The sequence below is a fragment of the Cynocephalus volans genome, chromosome 8, assembly GCF_027409185.1.
Source record: "Cynocephalus volans isolate mCynVol1 chromosome 8, mCynVol1.pri, whole genome shotgun sequence".
Taxonomy (NCBI): Eukaryota; Metazoa; Chordata; class Mammalia; order Dermoptera; family Cynocephalidae; genus Cynocephalus; species Cynocephalus volans.
In genome coordinates, this window is record NC_084467.1 from 81,234,099 (window position 1) to 81,246,806 (window position 12,708).

Genomic DNA, 12,708 nt, shown 5'->3' on the forward strand with positions numbered 1-12,708 from the left:
ATTAAACATTTTAAGAAGAAAATATAGGGGATGATCTTATGACTACCAATTAGGAAAGGGATTCTTAGTTAAGATACAAAAAGTATCAACCACAGAGGAAAAGACTGATACATGTAACTACATTAACAAAGAAACAAAAACAAATCCTCTCTTCAAAGTGAAAAGGCAAGCTACAGACCGGGTTATGTGTGCATCACATTTAACTAGGAAAACAGTGAGTATTTAGAATATATTTAAAGAATGAATTGATAAAAAGCAAGCAACCCAATGGAAAAATGAACAAAATTTATGAACAGTCATTTCAGAGGAAGGAAACCTGTCAGGCCAAAATGCTTATGAAAAGATACTCAACTTCACTAGGAATCAGAAAATGCAAATTACAGAGATATTTCACATCTATCTGATTGGCAAAGATTTTTAAAGTTTGACAACACCAAATGTTGGTAAGATGCAGAGCAATAGGAATTCTCCTATAGTATTGGTGAGAATGTAAATTGGTACAACCACTTTGGAGAGCAATTTGGTAATATCCAGCATTTCCATTCCCAGGAATATACCCAAAAGAATCTCTTTCATGAGGAGATATGTAAATGTTGCTCACTTCAGAATTGTTTGTAATAAGGAAAATTGGAAATGACCAAAACTCTCCCAACAGTAGAAAAGATCAATAAATCACTAAGTATTCATAAGATGGAATTTTTTGGTTTTTGTTTTGGGCAGCTGGACGATATGGGGATCTGAACTCTTGACCTTGGTGTTATAACACCATGCTCTAACCACCGAAATTACCAGCCAACCAGCCCCCATATGATGGAATTCTATAGATAGCAGTTAAAATAAATGAATAAAACTGCATTATCAACATGGACAAATCTAAAAAACAAAGTGTTGTGGGGAAAATAAAAGGTGCAGAAGGATATATAAACTATGATACCAATTATATATACAGTTAAAATATGCTAAACAGTATTATATATGGTTTATTTATGAATAAATTTTATTTATTATATATGGTTATTTATGAATAAATTAAAGGCATAAAAATATTTATGGCAATGATATATATCAATTTCAGTATAGTGGATACCTCTGAGGAGAAAGGAAAGAGAATAGTGTTAGAGAGAAACGTATTCCAGAAGATGTATTCAACCACATCTGTAACATTTAAAAAATAAAATCCAAAGTAAATATGGAAGAATGGTGGGTGTACTGTTGTTTATTATATTATTCTCTGTAATTTCCAGTATGATTCAAATATTTTATTTAAAAAGTAAATTACATTAAACTTCAGAAAAGACTTTTTCTTAATGATTGATAAAATTTCTAATGAATACTAAGACTTAATAATATTTAATCATAAAAATCATCCAAATTCTCACTGTGAAATATATTTCAATTTTAAGTATGTGTCCATATCATAAATAAATAAATAAGCTCTCTATACATAAATTATAAATATTCTGATCACAGGGCTAAAAAACATATATAAATATACACACATGTGGATATGGTTTGGAAGGAATACTAATAATATAAACAAACTTTTAAGCTAGAAGAGGTTTGGCTGAACTTTATTTTTTTAATTTTTAATATCTAACCTAATGAATGAAAAGATGTTGTTATTATGTATTATTACTTCCAGAAAATGTATTACTGTAGAAATAATATAGCAGCACAGATTTAAATAAACAGTGCTCTAGAAATGTACAATGAAAAGTAAAGTCTTTTTAGATCTTCCTCTGTGTTCATTTCTTTCCGTTAAATGATCAGGTTAAACAAACAGGCACACAACAAAATGACTTGGGTCAAATCACTATCACCACCCAGTCTTCAAGGGCAATGGCAGTCAAGAAGTCACCGGGTAGTGATACTTTGCTGTCCCTTTAATTAAGGCGGGACTTTTGAAACTCATTTGTTCCATTCCTGCCTCAAATCAATCAGATGAAATTCACCTTTTGCGTGGCCTGAATCCTGATAGCTCGGCACACTCGATAGGTAATTTAATCATGTCTGGTGCAGATGAACGCAAACTCAAATTAGCTACTGAAAGAGTTGGTCTTCTCAGAGATAGCTGTGCTTTTCCACTTTTATGCAGGAGCTGAGCTTCACCAACTGGCTAGCTGGAGGTGTTATTAAAAATTTAGTGAAAGAAACAAAGGTGTGCTCTGGTGTCTCTTGTTACCCTTTCTACTGTTACTCCAGCAGACAAAAGGCATAGAGCCTGCCTCATGAATAATGTGACATGGAATATTCACAATCTATTTTTAATGGAGTCAAGTAATAACATTAAGAGAGATATTTACAATCTTCAAATTTCACAAAGTAACAGGCGCAGTAATTTGTTTTGATTCTGAACTGGGGATATCAAGATACATTTTTTTCCAAAAAAAAGGCATACAGTTAACATCAAAATTCCAGCCCCTCTTTTATAGTACAAGATGGACACTGAAAATGGACCAAATGTTCTAAATGTCATAACGGGAGAGCAGGACAGGACAGACACCTAGATTTCAATCAGTTCTACTTACCCCTGAGTGCAACGTCTTTACTTTTCAAACCAAGTTGTAAATAAGCAAACAGCATGCATGGTGACTTCTGCAGGAAGGACGTTTTGACGTATTTATTCACTGGGAGCTTTGTCAGCCAGGGCACTGGGAAGTGGTTCCTGGATGCTGCAACTGTTTATCACCCATCCATTCTGAAAACTATCTTAAACTGCATTACAGAGTAAACAAATGTAAATTTTGAATGAGAATAAACTGACGTGGAAAGACATGGTGTTGGAAATCAAGTTAGGGTGGCCAAGGACCAAGACTTGAAGGGACCAGAGAAAAGCAGCGTCAAAGCCCCCTTTACCCACCAACTCAGAGAGTCTTTTGTATCCTATTTGTTTCCTAGGCTCTCGAGCAACTTCTCTTCCCCTTTTGCTGCAGAGAGCAGAGCCAGCCCACAGGATGAAGCCTGAGTTTCTTTGTTTATTCACTTACCATTTCAGCAAACACTTATTGATCTCCTACTGTGTGCCAGGCACTGCTCTGGGAGCTAAAGATTAGCAGTGACCAAATAAATAAAGCTCTGCAGGACATCGTCCTTCCTGCTGTGTCCTCACCACCTAAACAGGGTCAGGCACATACTGGGTGCTCAGTAAATGCATGACATTGATTTGAATGGAAGTGGGCTATGCATACCTTGAACGTCTGGCTGGGAGGTGTTAGAGCACTGGTAGTAGGGATTGAGGGCAGGACTTTATTCTAGTTTCATTCTCTCAAAGGATTCATTTACACAAGAAATTCCCACAGTGGGATAAAGCCAGAAATAACCCAGATCTTGATTTTACTATTCCTCATATGTCTTTAGATTTGTAACTTGCCTTAGGCGAGGCAGCTAACCAATCTTATACTTTTTCTCCTCTTCAGCCTCCACAGAAGTGAAGTAGTCAGGGTTGGATTGGGTCATGAGAACCATATCCACATTTTATGGTCAAGGAAGCCAGTACCAGGGAAGTTAAAGGATTTGCTCAAGTCATATGATGTGCTGGTGACAGAGCCATGACTGAGACTCAAATCTCTGGACCTGAGGCCTATGATTTCCTTATTCATCTGGGAGCCTCTGGTCTGTAAAAAATTACTTTGAAATTCTCGGAGAAAAGAGCTTATGTACCTGTGCGATCACCAGGGACACTACAAGGTAGGAACTTAGTTTTATATACCTTCTAGTTTTTCTGTTAAAAAAGAAGTATTTCTGAGGCATAGAAGGAAAAGAAAAATATATGGAACCCAGAACAACTGGATATTACTCTTTTTTCTGGATGTTGGCTTGTCTGCTTCACTTTTACACTCCACTGTAATTTCCTTCAGTGCCAGCTTCCCCCACAGACTTGAACAAAGGTCTTTCCCAAATATCCTGCCCAAATGAAAGGCAATCTGCATTAGTCTTAATATTTTATTAACTTAAAACATCAGTCTAATAAATATGTATTAACAAACATAATGCACTCCAGAAGATCTAAAAACATTTACAACATTTCATCAAAGCAAAAATACAACATCTCTCCCCCTCTATGGTACACATAGAGGACAGAGCCTTCACCGCCTCATGGCTGCCAGCTCAGACATCTTAAAAATGCCAGCTTAACAATCAAAAAACTGAATATACACATGAATCACTGAAGTAACTGTTTAGCTACTTTTTGTTTATGCTTGATAAAATCCAAAAGAGTCAAAAAACGTTCACGATTCCATGTTGTCTTCTCAGAATTCCCTCAGAGGGAAAGAACAGACCTAGACACTTAGAGATATAACTGTTAGCTTTTGAGGGGCGGGGGCAGGAGCTGTGACTTTAATTTCTGGCTCTCCAGTATCTAGCCTGGTGCCTGTACCTTGGTAACCAGTGTTCAATGAACATAAGCTGACTGAATGACTGACATCTTGTCTACAGGCATTGCTGCTTGCTTTTTCCTCCTCCGATAAAGCTTTCACAGGCCTCCTGCAGAGAGGACCTCTAATCCCTCTCATCACCAAGTCTGATTTCACCACCAAATCCACTTTCTTCTGCTGCTTCCTGGGCTCGATGGTGCATCTTGTGATTTCAAAAGTATTAAACTCCTTCCCCAAATCCATTTCTGAACCATCTTCAAGGAGGAGAAATGATTCCTCCAAGATTTACAGGCAGCACCCAATGGAAAGGGGTCAACAGACTCCCCAGAAGGAAAAAAAATAATAAAAATAACACTCATTTTTCTTTCTAGATAAAAAACATTAGCACGTGTCCACCTTGTAAATGGTGATTCCTCCTCTTCCACACAAGTATCTGGAGCAAGTCAGGAAGAGGAGGGAAGAACCCTGAAGGACTTTCCTGTCTGTGGAGCAGGGCTGGGAATAGGAAGGACTGTGGGGTCCAAGATTTTATCTGATCCCACTAGACTTTGCGGCTTCCTATTTATGTCCAAAGCCCAGTGAGTCGCCTGGTTCCCACTCTGGGCTGGACTTTGAAAAGATACCTCATCCCCTCTGGCAGCTCCAGGAAATAAAGCAAAGGGGGAGCACCCTGGTGGGGTCTGCAGACTGGACTGGGGGGGCCTGTGAAGTCAGAAGGGGGTGGTGGCAAGTGGGAGGCGCCCTCCGTAGTGTTGTGTAGCTGCTTGCTCACTTGAGCCCATGCTGTGTCTCCCGGTGCCGCCGGAGGTCCACCTTCCTCTGGAAGCCCTTCCCACACAGGTCACAGCCGAAGGGCTTGAAGCCTGTGTGTTTGCGGCTATGGGTGATGAGGTTGGAGCTCTGGCTGAATGCCTTGCCACACACCTGGCACTTGTGGGGCTTCTCACCTGTGAGATGGCAGGGGAAGAGGAGGAAGTATAAGTATAAGAACTATGACCGAGCTAGAGGGGAACCCACTCTGACCCACATGCTCTTGGCAGCTGCTGGCTGCACTACAGTCTAAGGCCTTGAAGCAACTTAGAGTGTGACGTGTTGCAACATGAACTGACTCCCAGACTGCAACGCGAGTCCCGGGAAGCTATGAGTGCTCCAGATGAAAGGGAGACTTTCTGAGTGGAGGTTCCCAGCCAAAGGCCTTAAACCGTTTCCTGCTAAACGGAAACAGAGCAAAGGCCACGTGCTCTCCCCAGCTGAATCCACCTCAGGACTCCCCTGACTTCAGAAGCAGAGAGCACCCAGAGCAGGTGTTCAACAGGAGGGGGAGGGGGGGTGCCGTCCTACAAACTGTGTGACTCTGTTCTAACTCAGAGGAAGTTTTCAAATCTGAGTTTCCAAGTGGGTGTTGATTTGTATGGACCAACATCCACTTGGTGTTAAAGTCTTATTTTATCGCTCTTAAAGTCTTATTTTAAAAATCCACGTTTGGGCCACAAAGTATTTCTTCAGGTAGCTGATCCTTTTCTGTTTTGATTTCACTTTCTTTTTATGAGGTTAATCACAGGATTCTTCATATACCAGCAACTTTTCACCACAGATTAATAAATAACAGACAGAACATAAAAAGATCTTTTTCTTTTCTCCCATCTCATGTACTGTTTAACATGTGGGTAAATGGCATTATTTTCCAAATAATGGCATTATAGTAAGAGCTCAGTCTTGGAAAAAATGCAAAATAGATGAAATTCATTTTTGAGGAAAACTCTGTCCCTCTTGCTGCACTCCCTTCTGTCCTCATGCTTCAGATTTCCTTGGTAAGGAATCACCCATCAAAACTCATTTTATCTCTTTAGGGTCAAACAAATCAGAGAAATGAATTCTAGCTATTAATGTAAATATTTGATAAGGGCTTAATGTTTCATTCCATCAAGATCCTATTTGCATTTTGATAAGTGTCTTGAATGCCTATATTTATAAGGAGTGAATTACACAGAAATTTCAAGTAAGGGGAAATTTCTCTTTTTTGTTTTTGTTTGTTTGTCTGTTTGTTTTGGCTACTGGCTGGTAAGGGGATCTGAACCCTTGACCTTGGTGTTATAACACCATGCTCTAACCAACTGAGTTAACCAGCCAGCCAGGGGCATTATTAAAGTAGGATATTTTTCTCGGTTTTCTGTTGGGAATAGCTACACTGCCCAAGCAATTTATAAACATCAATGATGGATTTTTGGAACACATTGTGATTTGTTTTAAATCAGAATGCATATTCTGCAATACAATTGTCAGAAATTCTGGGTTTCACGTAAATGTCTTGTTGACTATTAAAGAGAGTGCTCCTGGCATTAAAATCCTACCTGGACATAAAGTGTTAGGGAAAGAGTCCAGGACTAGAAGTCACAGCATCCCAGGGCTCCAGGGACTTTTGGTAAATCATTCAATCTCTCTGAGTTTCAGGATGGAAAGAGCAGCTCCTTCTACTTTATGGGATGGCAGTAAGGATCAAATGAAATGATAGACTTGAAAGCACTTTGTAAATTATAAAGCATTATAATAGGTATAAGGAATTATCATTATTGTGGCATGAACTTGCTGATAGTTTAAAAGGGCAATAAGTGAACAGAAGCTTTCTAAGCCTACCAACAACCCCCATGACTCTGAAAGAAGAAGATGATAAACAGTGGTCAGAGCATAGACAGTTGAGAGCTCAGACAGACCTGAATTTGAGCCCTGGCCCTGCCACTTGCTAGCAGTGTGATCCTGTGCAGATTATTTAACGCTCCTGTGCCTCACTTTCCTCTTCTCTAAAATGGGGATAGAGAATGTTCTCTACCTCTCACATTTGTTGTGAGCATGAGATAATGCAATTTAAAAATGCTTAGTGGGCTGGCTGGTTAACTCAGTTGGTTAGAGCATGGTGTTATAACACCAAGGTCAAGGCTTTCGATCCCCTTAACAGCCAGCCACCGAAAACAAAACAACAACAAAAATGCTTAGCACGGAGATTAGTAATATTTTCCATTGTTTTTCCTCATCGATCAGAATAAACTCTCAGATTCCTAACAATGCAGCAGAGAAGCTACACACGGGCCCCTCCCCCAAAAAGGCTGGGGGCAGCAGTGGGGTAGAAATGGAAGAGCCCAAGAAAAAGTCCTCAGTCTCTAGGTAAACATTTAGAGCAATGCTCTGAGAGGACTCTGGAACTTCACATTTCATCCAGAGCAGGAAGCAGTTGGAGCAGCAGCTAAACTAGAGGAAAATATTCTTTCCAAGGGTAGAGAAGCTGCAAGCTGACCTGCTGAGTGGTCCTTCAGACACAACCCCAAATCAAGGCCCCTCTGGAGAGAACCATGTTTGTGAATGAACCTAAGAGAATCTGCATCTTTGTTTTCTTAAACACACAGCAGTGATTCACTCCATCTGGAAGGCCTCACCTACCACTCCCTGGGGCCATAGTATCTGAAAGAGAGTGACTTATGCTGGTCTCTTTCCTACAAGCCAGGGGCTTTCAGTTCACCTGTGTGGATGAAGGTGTGTTTTTTCATGTCTGACTTCTGGTGGAACCTCTTGCCACAGTATTGACAAGGATAGGGCCGGGTGTCTGAGTGGATGAGCAGGTGTGTGGACAGTGTGGATGACCTTTTGAAGCTCTTGCCACAGATTTTACAGTCAAAGCTCCGTTCCTGCAGAGAGAGAGAGAGATGCGGCACTCCTACTGCAGTCACCTAGGCTGCCACTTCTTCTTGCCACTAACCTGACCCTAAAATCCCCCAAATCAGGGCTCTCCTTCCACAGAGCCTGCACCACTATCCTCCCTCCCCCCATTTATTTTCAATCTCCACACTCCCCACCCTGGCCCTTTAACACCCACCGTTCAATACTTGTTCTACCAAAACACTTTTCACCCACAACCCTCCACACCCCATGGCAAGAACAATGTATCCCCACCCTGTGTTTTTGACACCCATTCACACACACTTCTCCACCCTCTTCATCAAGAGATTTAGACCTCAGTCACTTGAAATGCTCCCCACCCCTCAACCAGTGTTCCTACCGGGGGAGATGGGCTGCTACCCTTTAGTTAATGAGTCTTTGTAAGGAAGCATTCTCCTGCCGTAGTTATTAGTGTGCTCTTTTGCTTATCTACCCTACGTCTCTCAGTAAAACTGTAATCTCCACGTGGGCTTGCTGTCAAGGACCTGGTGTGCTAGAGGAGTCTCAATTACTTGGCATCCGGAAGTTAGGCAAACAGGTATTTATAAACGAATGAATGAAAGAATAGCAGGGCAAATATGCTACTGGATGCTCTAAATGAGCGGAGGTCCCGCCTTTTCTGTGAGGAGGGATCAATGCAGATTAAGTGACAAACATCTGGTGAAAAGAATCGAGGCAAAGAAACAGATCTAATAAATCTGTTACATCAGTAGCAAGAGTCAGCGCATCCAAACCTTCCGCAAACCCGAGGTAATGATCGGGATTACACTCTCGAGGCTCACAATGATGTGACACCAGAATCGAGGATTGCCTAAAGACCGGAGCCGCCCACTCCCCACCTTTCCCTACACACCTACACCAGGGCAAGGGGAACGTGGCGGAAGGGCTGGGGGAGGAGACCAGTGGCGGTCGGAGAGAAATTTTCCAGGCGGACAGCGGCTGGTGCTGCATGGAGGAAAAGCAGAAGATCCCGAGTGCGAAAACCTGAGCGGGGCCACGCGGCCGTGCGCCCCGCGCTTACCTGCGAGTGCACGGCTTTGTGCTGCTCCAGGCTCACCGCGTGCCCGAAGGTCTTGCCGCACATCTCGCAGGCAAAGGGTCTCGTGCCGCTGTGGGACCTACGCACGTGCACCTCGAGCCCGTGCGGCGTGGAGAACACCTGAGGCGGGTGGGGCCGGGGAGAGGGCCGCTGAGAAGGGCCTTGGGACGCGGGCTCTGGCGGGGCGCGGGACCGGGGAGCGGGCGCGGGGCCAGCGAGGCCGGGCGCGCGGGAGCCTCACCTTGCTGCACTTGATGCACTTGTAGGAGCCGCCGCCCAGCAGCAGGCGTGTGCACAGCAGCTCGGACTCCACCTTGACGCCAGCGCCCTTGTCCGCGTGCAGCCCTTGGCCACGTTCTGAGTACAGCCCGCTCGCCACTGCCGTCGGCCGCTCGTACAGCCCGGCAGCTGCGGGCCCGAAGTCGCCGTAGAGCCCCAGGCCCGCGCCGGCAACGGCGCCGCCCCCTGCGCTGCAGCTCCCTGGCGCCCCGGCCCCCACGCCGCCCGCAGCCCGCTCCGGGCCGTACAGCGCGGCCGGATGGCCCGGCTCCGGGGTGCGCTCGCAGAAGAGGCCCAGGCCGGCACCGCGCTCCAGGGCCGCGCACGGCCGGTAGCTCTGCACCAGGTGCCGCAGGTCAGAACCCGCCAGGCTGCTCCACGAATACGGCTTGAAGGGCAGGTGGAAGGGCTGGGCTTCTTCTAGCGACTGGCACATCGACTTGTCCGAGGCTGTGGAGGCACAAAGGGCGTCCGGTCAGCCTTGAGACGGCGGGCGAAGGCCGCCCGGCGGCGTCTGCGGGCACCCAGCACCTGCGGAACAGGCTGTGTGCTGGGTGGGGACCAGGGACGCCTCAGGGCAACACGCGGGTCGGGCCCCGGGGCCTGGCGGGGCAGGGCAGCAAACTGATAATCAAAATGATATCAAGTGAGGAGACAGGTAAATTCTCTGCGGGGTTACTGGAATCGCTCGGTGTTTCGAAGATCACCTCTGGCTGGACCCGCGCACCTTACGATCCTGTAGGGGAAGAAGGCGCGTCAATAAAGGGCCTGAATTGAGCCGCACCCGAGGAGAAGACGGCGGCCGTTCGAGCCCAGGACAGCGCTCGTGGACGGAGGGTTCAGCCACCAGCGCAGACACTCCCCCAACCCCTACGTGTTCTCACTCAGTCCTTTTCTGCCCGGAATCGATGAGGAAGGAGGGAAGGGACTAATAAAATGCGGCCCCGTACTACCCGAGAAATATCTATCTGAAAAAACCGGAAGGTGTTAAGAATTCTCACAGTGCCCAGTGCAGGTAACAAAGAGCCAGTTGGAAGTGGGGTTTAGGCTTGAAGTGCCTGCCAAATTCTTCCCGTGCCCATTCCTGCTATAATTTGTTGGGGAAGAGGACCCGAATTTCTCAGAGAATAATGTTACAATTAAAGTTTAGCCATCACCTGCAAGGGGAATAGCTTTCTGAATCCTCAGGCTGGTGCACCCCACCCACCTGACTTTTGCTAAAACTAGATACCCAACGTATTTGAGTGCATACGCATTTACAAATCTGTTCACACGCACACACAGAGACTCCAGTCTAGGCTGCCAGCTTCAGGGAGAGATTGCACCTCGAGTTTCCGTCGAAGGTGTCCCGGCAGGACCCAGTCCTTGCCGGGTAGTGTGTGCACTGCCAGGAAGATCGTTCAGGCCGCCGGCTTCCAGACACACTCGCTGGAGCTATGACTTTAGCCAAGTCAACTCGCTGTGTGTGGGACGGGTTGTAGGGGTGGGGATGGGGTAGGGAGAGGGGTGCGGATGGGGGGTGGTATCTTTTAAAGTTAGTAAATGTAATCTGGAAATAACTGGCCCTCGGCAAGATCCGGTTGGTTTGCTCCTTCCTTCTCCCAGCCTGGACCCGTGACTCGCCCCCACCCAAGGTGCAGTCACTTGGTTTGCCCAAAGCTCCTTTGCACGCTGGAAATGAAACCCAGCGGGCTGGTCCCCGAGGCTGGGCCAACCTGGCAGAACGAAAAATGAAACAGCCCCCAATCCGCGCCTGCGAAGACCGAGCCGCGGACTGAGATTTTCGTCCCGGACCCCTCCGTTCCGCCTGTCACCTAGTTGTGCCAGGCCCAGACTGCGCTATTCTCCATTTGCTTGAGGCTCGGGGGTCCGGATGCTGGGATTCCAGCAATTTCTAAACAATCAACCCTGGTCAGAAAACGAAACGTCGATGTAGCTGCCAGTCGAGGCGACTGGTTTGTTTCTCTCACGGGCCAGCTCCGCGCAAACGAATGTAAGGGACGAACAGCCCGTGTTCCGATGCCTTGAATGGAGGCAGCGGACCCGGCGGGCAAGCTGTCCCAGTCCCAGAGAAGCTAGATGTTGTCCCATGGGGCCCCCTTCCCGATGAACAAGTTCCCTCCTCCCCGAAACTCTCCGCCACCCACTGAGCAAGGTCGCGCGTGTTCCCTCCGCATCACCGTCTGGGCGGCCCCTGCCCCAGGAACTCCCAGCGGGTCCCTACCTGGAGACACGGAGGGCGACGGAGGCCTCCAGAAGTCCTCAAACTCCGAGCTCCGATCGCAGACGCTGCCCTCGCAGCTGTCCGGGGACGTGGAGGCTCTGTCGGGGGCCTCGGTCAGCTGCGACTCGGGGGACAAACGGTCCCGGGGCTCCGCCTTCGCCCCGCCTGCACTCGAAGTGCTGTCTGCGGGGAGGAGGCAGGAGAGGGGCTCAGGCTGGGCCGGGTTGAGCCCAAGGGTTCTGAAGCGGCGCCCCCAGACTGTGGCACCAAAGCGTTCTCCCTTCTCCGCCCAGACCCGGCCAGGAACCCTCGGGGATCCGAGGACGAGCGTAGAGAGGTCGTGGCACCTGGGCGACAAGCCCGAGAGGAACCAAGAGATTAGGAACCAAAAACGGCAACGAAAGAAGTCTGAGGTCACCACTCCCTGTTCCCGTGGAATAATATGGCGGGGTGCAGAGTCGGCGAACCCGGGAGCAGCCCCGCCTGGCTCGCGCACGCCTCGCACCTGCCCGGCCGGGAGCCGGTACATTCTCCAAACGGAGGGAATAGTCTGGTCCGGGGGAGCGCGGCTGGTGGTAGCTGTGAGCCTTCTTGCTCTTAACGAGGAATGAGCGCGGCATGGTGGCCCGGCGCTCGCCCCACTCCGCTCCAAGGGCTCCTAGAGTCGCTGTCAGCCCACGGTCACTCCGAGTGCTTGCTCAGCCCTGGCTCGGCGGAGACCTGAGAGGGCAGGAGAACCGGTGCAAACGCGGCTCAGCACCCTCCGGGGCCGGAGTCTGGGCCCCCAGGCGGAGAGCGAACGCAGACCAGGGAGGAGCGAAGAAGGCCCGTGGGAGGAGGAGCTTGGCCCATGCTGAGCCGCGCTCACCAGGTGGCACTCGGACAGGTGGCGCAAACCCGCCGCCGCCGCCTCCACGGCCACAGCTCGGCGGTAAAACTTGTCCCAGGGCCCTAGCTCAGGCCCCTTTCTTCTGCCCTGCCCACGCCCATCGGTCCCTCCCCTTCTCTAGCTAAGCTAGCTCCTGCAATCAAACTCTCCGGAGAGCTGTAGTCTCCAACGGGTCAGCTACCCCAATTCGGCC

General features: G+C 47.6%; 1 protein-coding gene across 1 annotated transcript; it reads right to left on the reverse strand.

Annotated features, from left to right (window-relative positions):
• Window positions 1-5,144: 5,144 nt before the first annotated feature.
• GFI1 (growth factor independent 1 transcriptional repressor) lies at window positions 5,145-12,273 on the reverse strand. Its single transcript, XM_063106751.1, has 6 exons — window positions 12,132-12,273; window positions 11,627-11,809; window positions 9,365-9,852; window positions 9,106-9,243; window positions 7,888-8,053; window positions 5,145-5,323 (listed from the first exon to the last, which is right to left on the reverse strand). Exons 1-6 carry the CDS (start codon window positions 12,244-12,246, stop codon window positions 5,145-5,147), a joined length of 1,269 nt encoding a protein of 422 aa, XP_062962821.1. The 5' UTR covers window positions 12,247-12,273.
• Window positions 12,274-12,708: the final 435 nt, after the last annotated feature.

What these genes read in the sequence shown, in the direction of transcription:
- GFI1 (XM_063106751.1), bottom strand. Translation starts at nt 12,246, where the DNA reads ATGCCGCGCTCATTCCTCGTTAAGAGCAAGAAGGCTCACAGCTACCAC. An exon ending in GTCGCCCTCCGTGTCTCCAG is followed by an intron (nt 9,853 to 11,626) that starts GTAGGGACCCGC and finishes GTGCCTCCACAG; the next exon opens with CCTCGGACAAGTCGATGTGC. An exon ending in AGTGCATCAAGTGCAGCAAG is followed by an intron (nt 9,244 to 9,364) that starts GTGAGGCTCCCG and finishes CACCCGCCTCAG; the next exon opens with GTGTTCTCCACGCCGCACGG.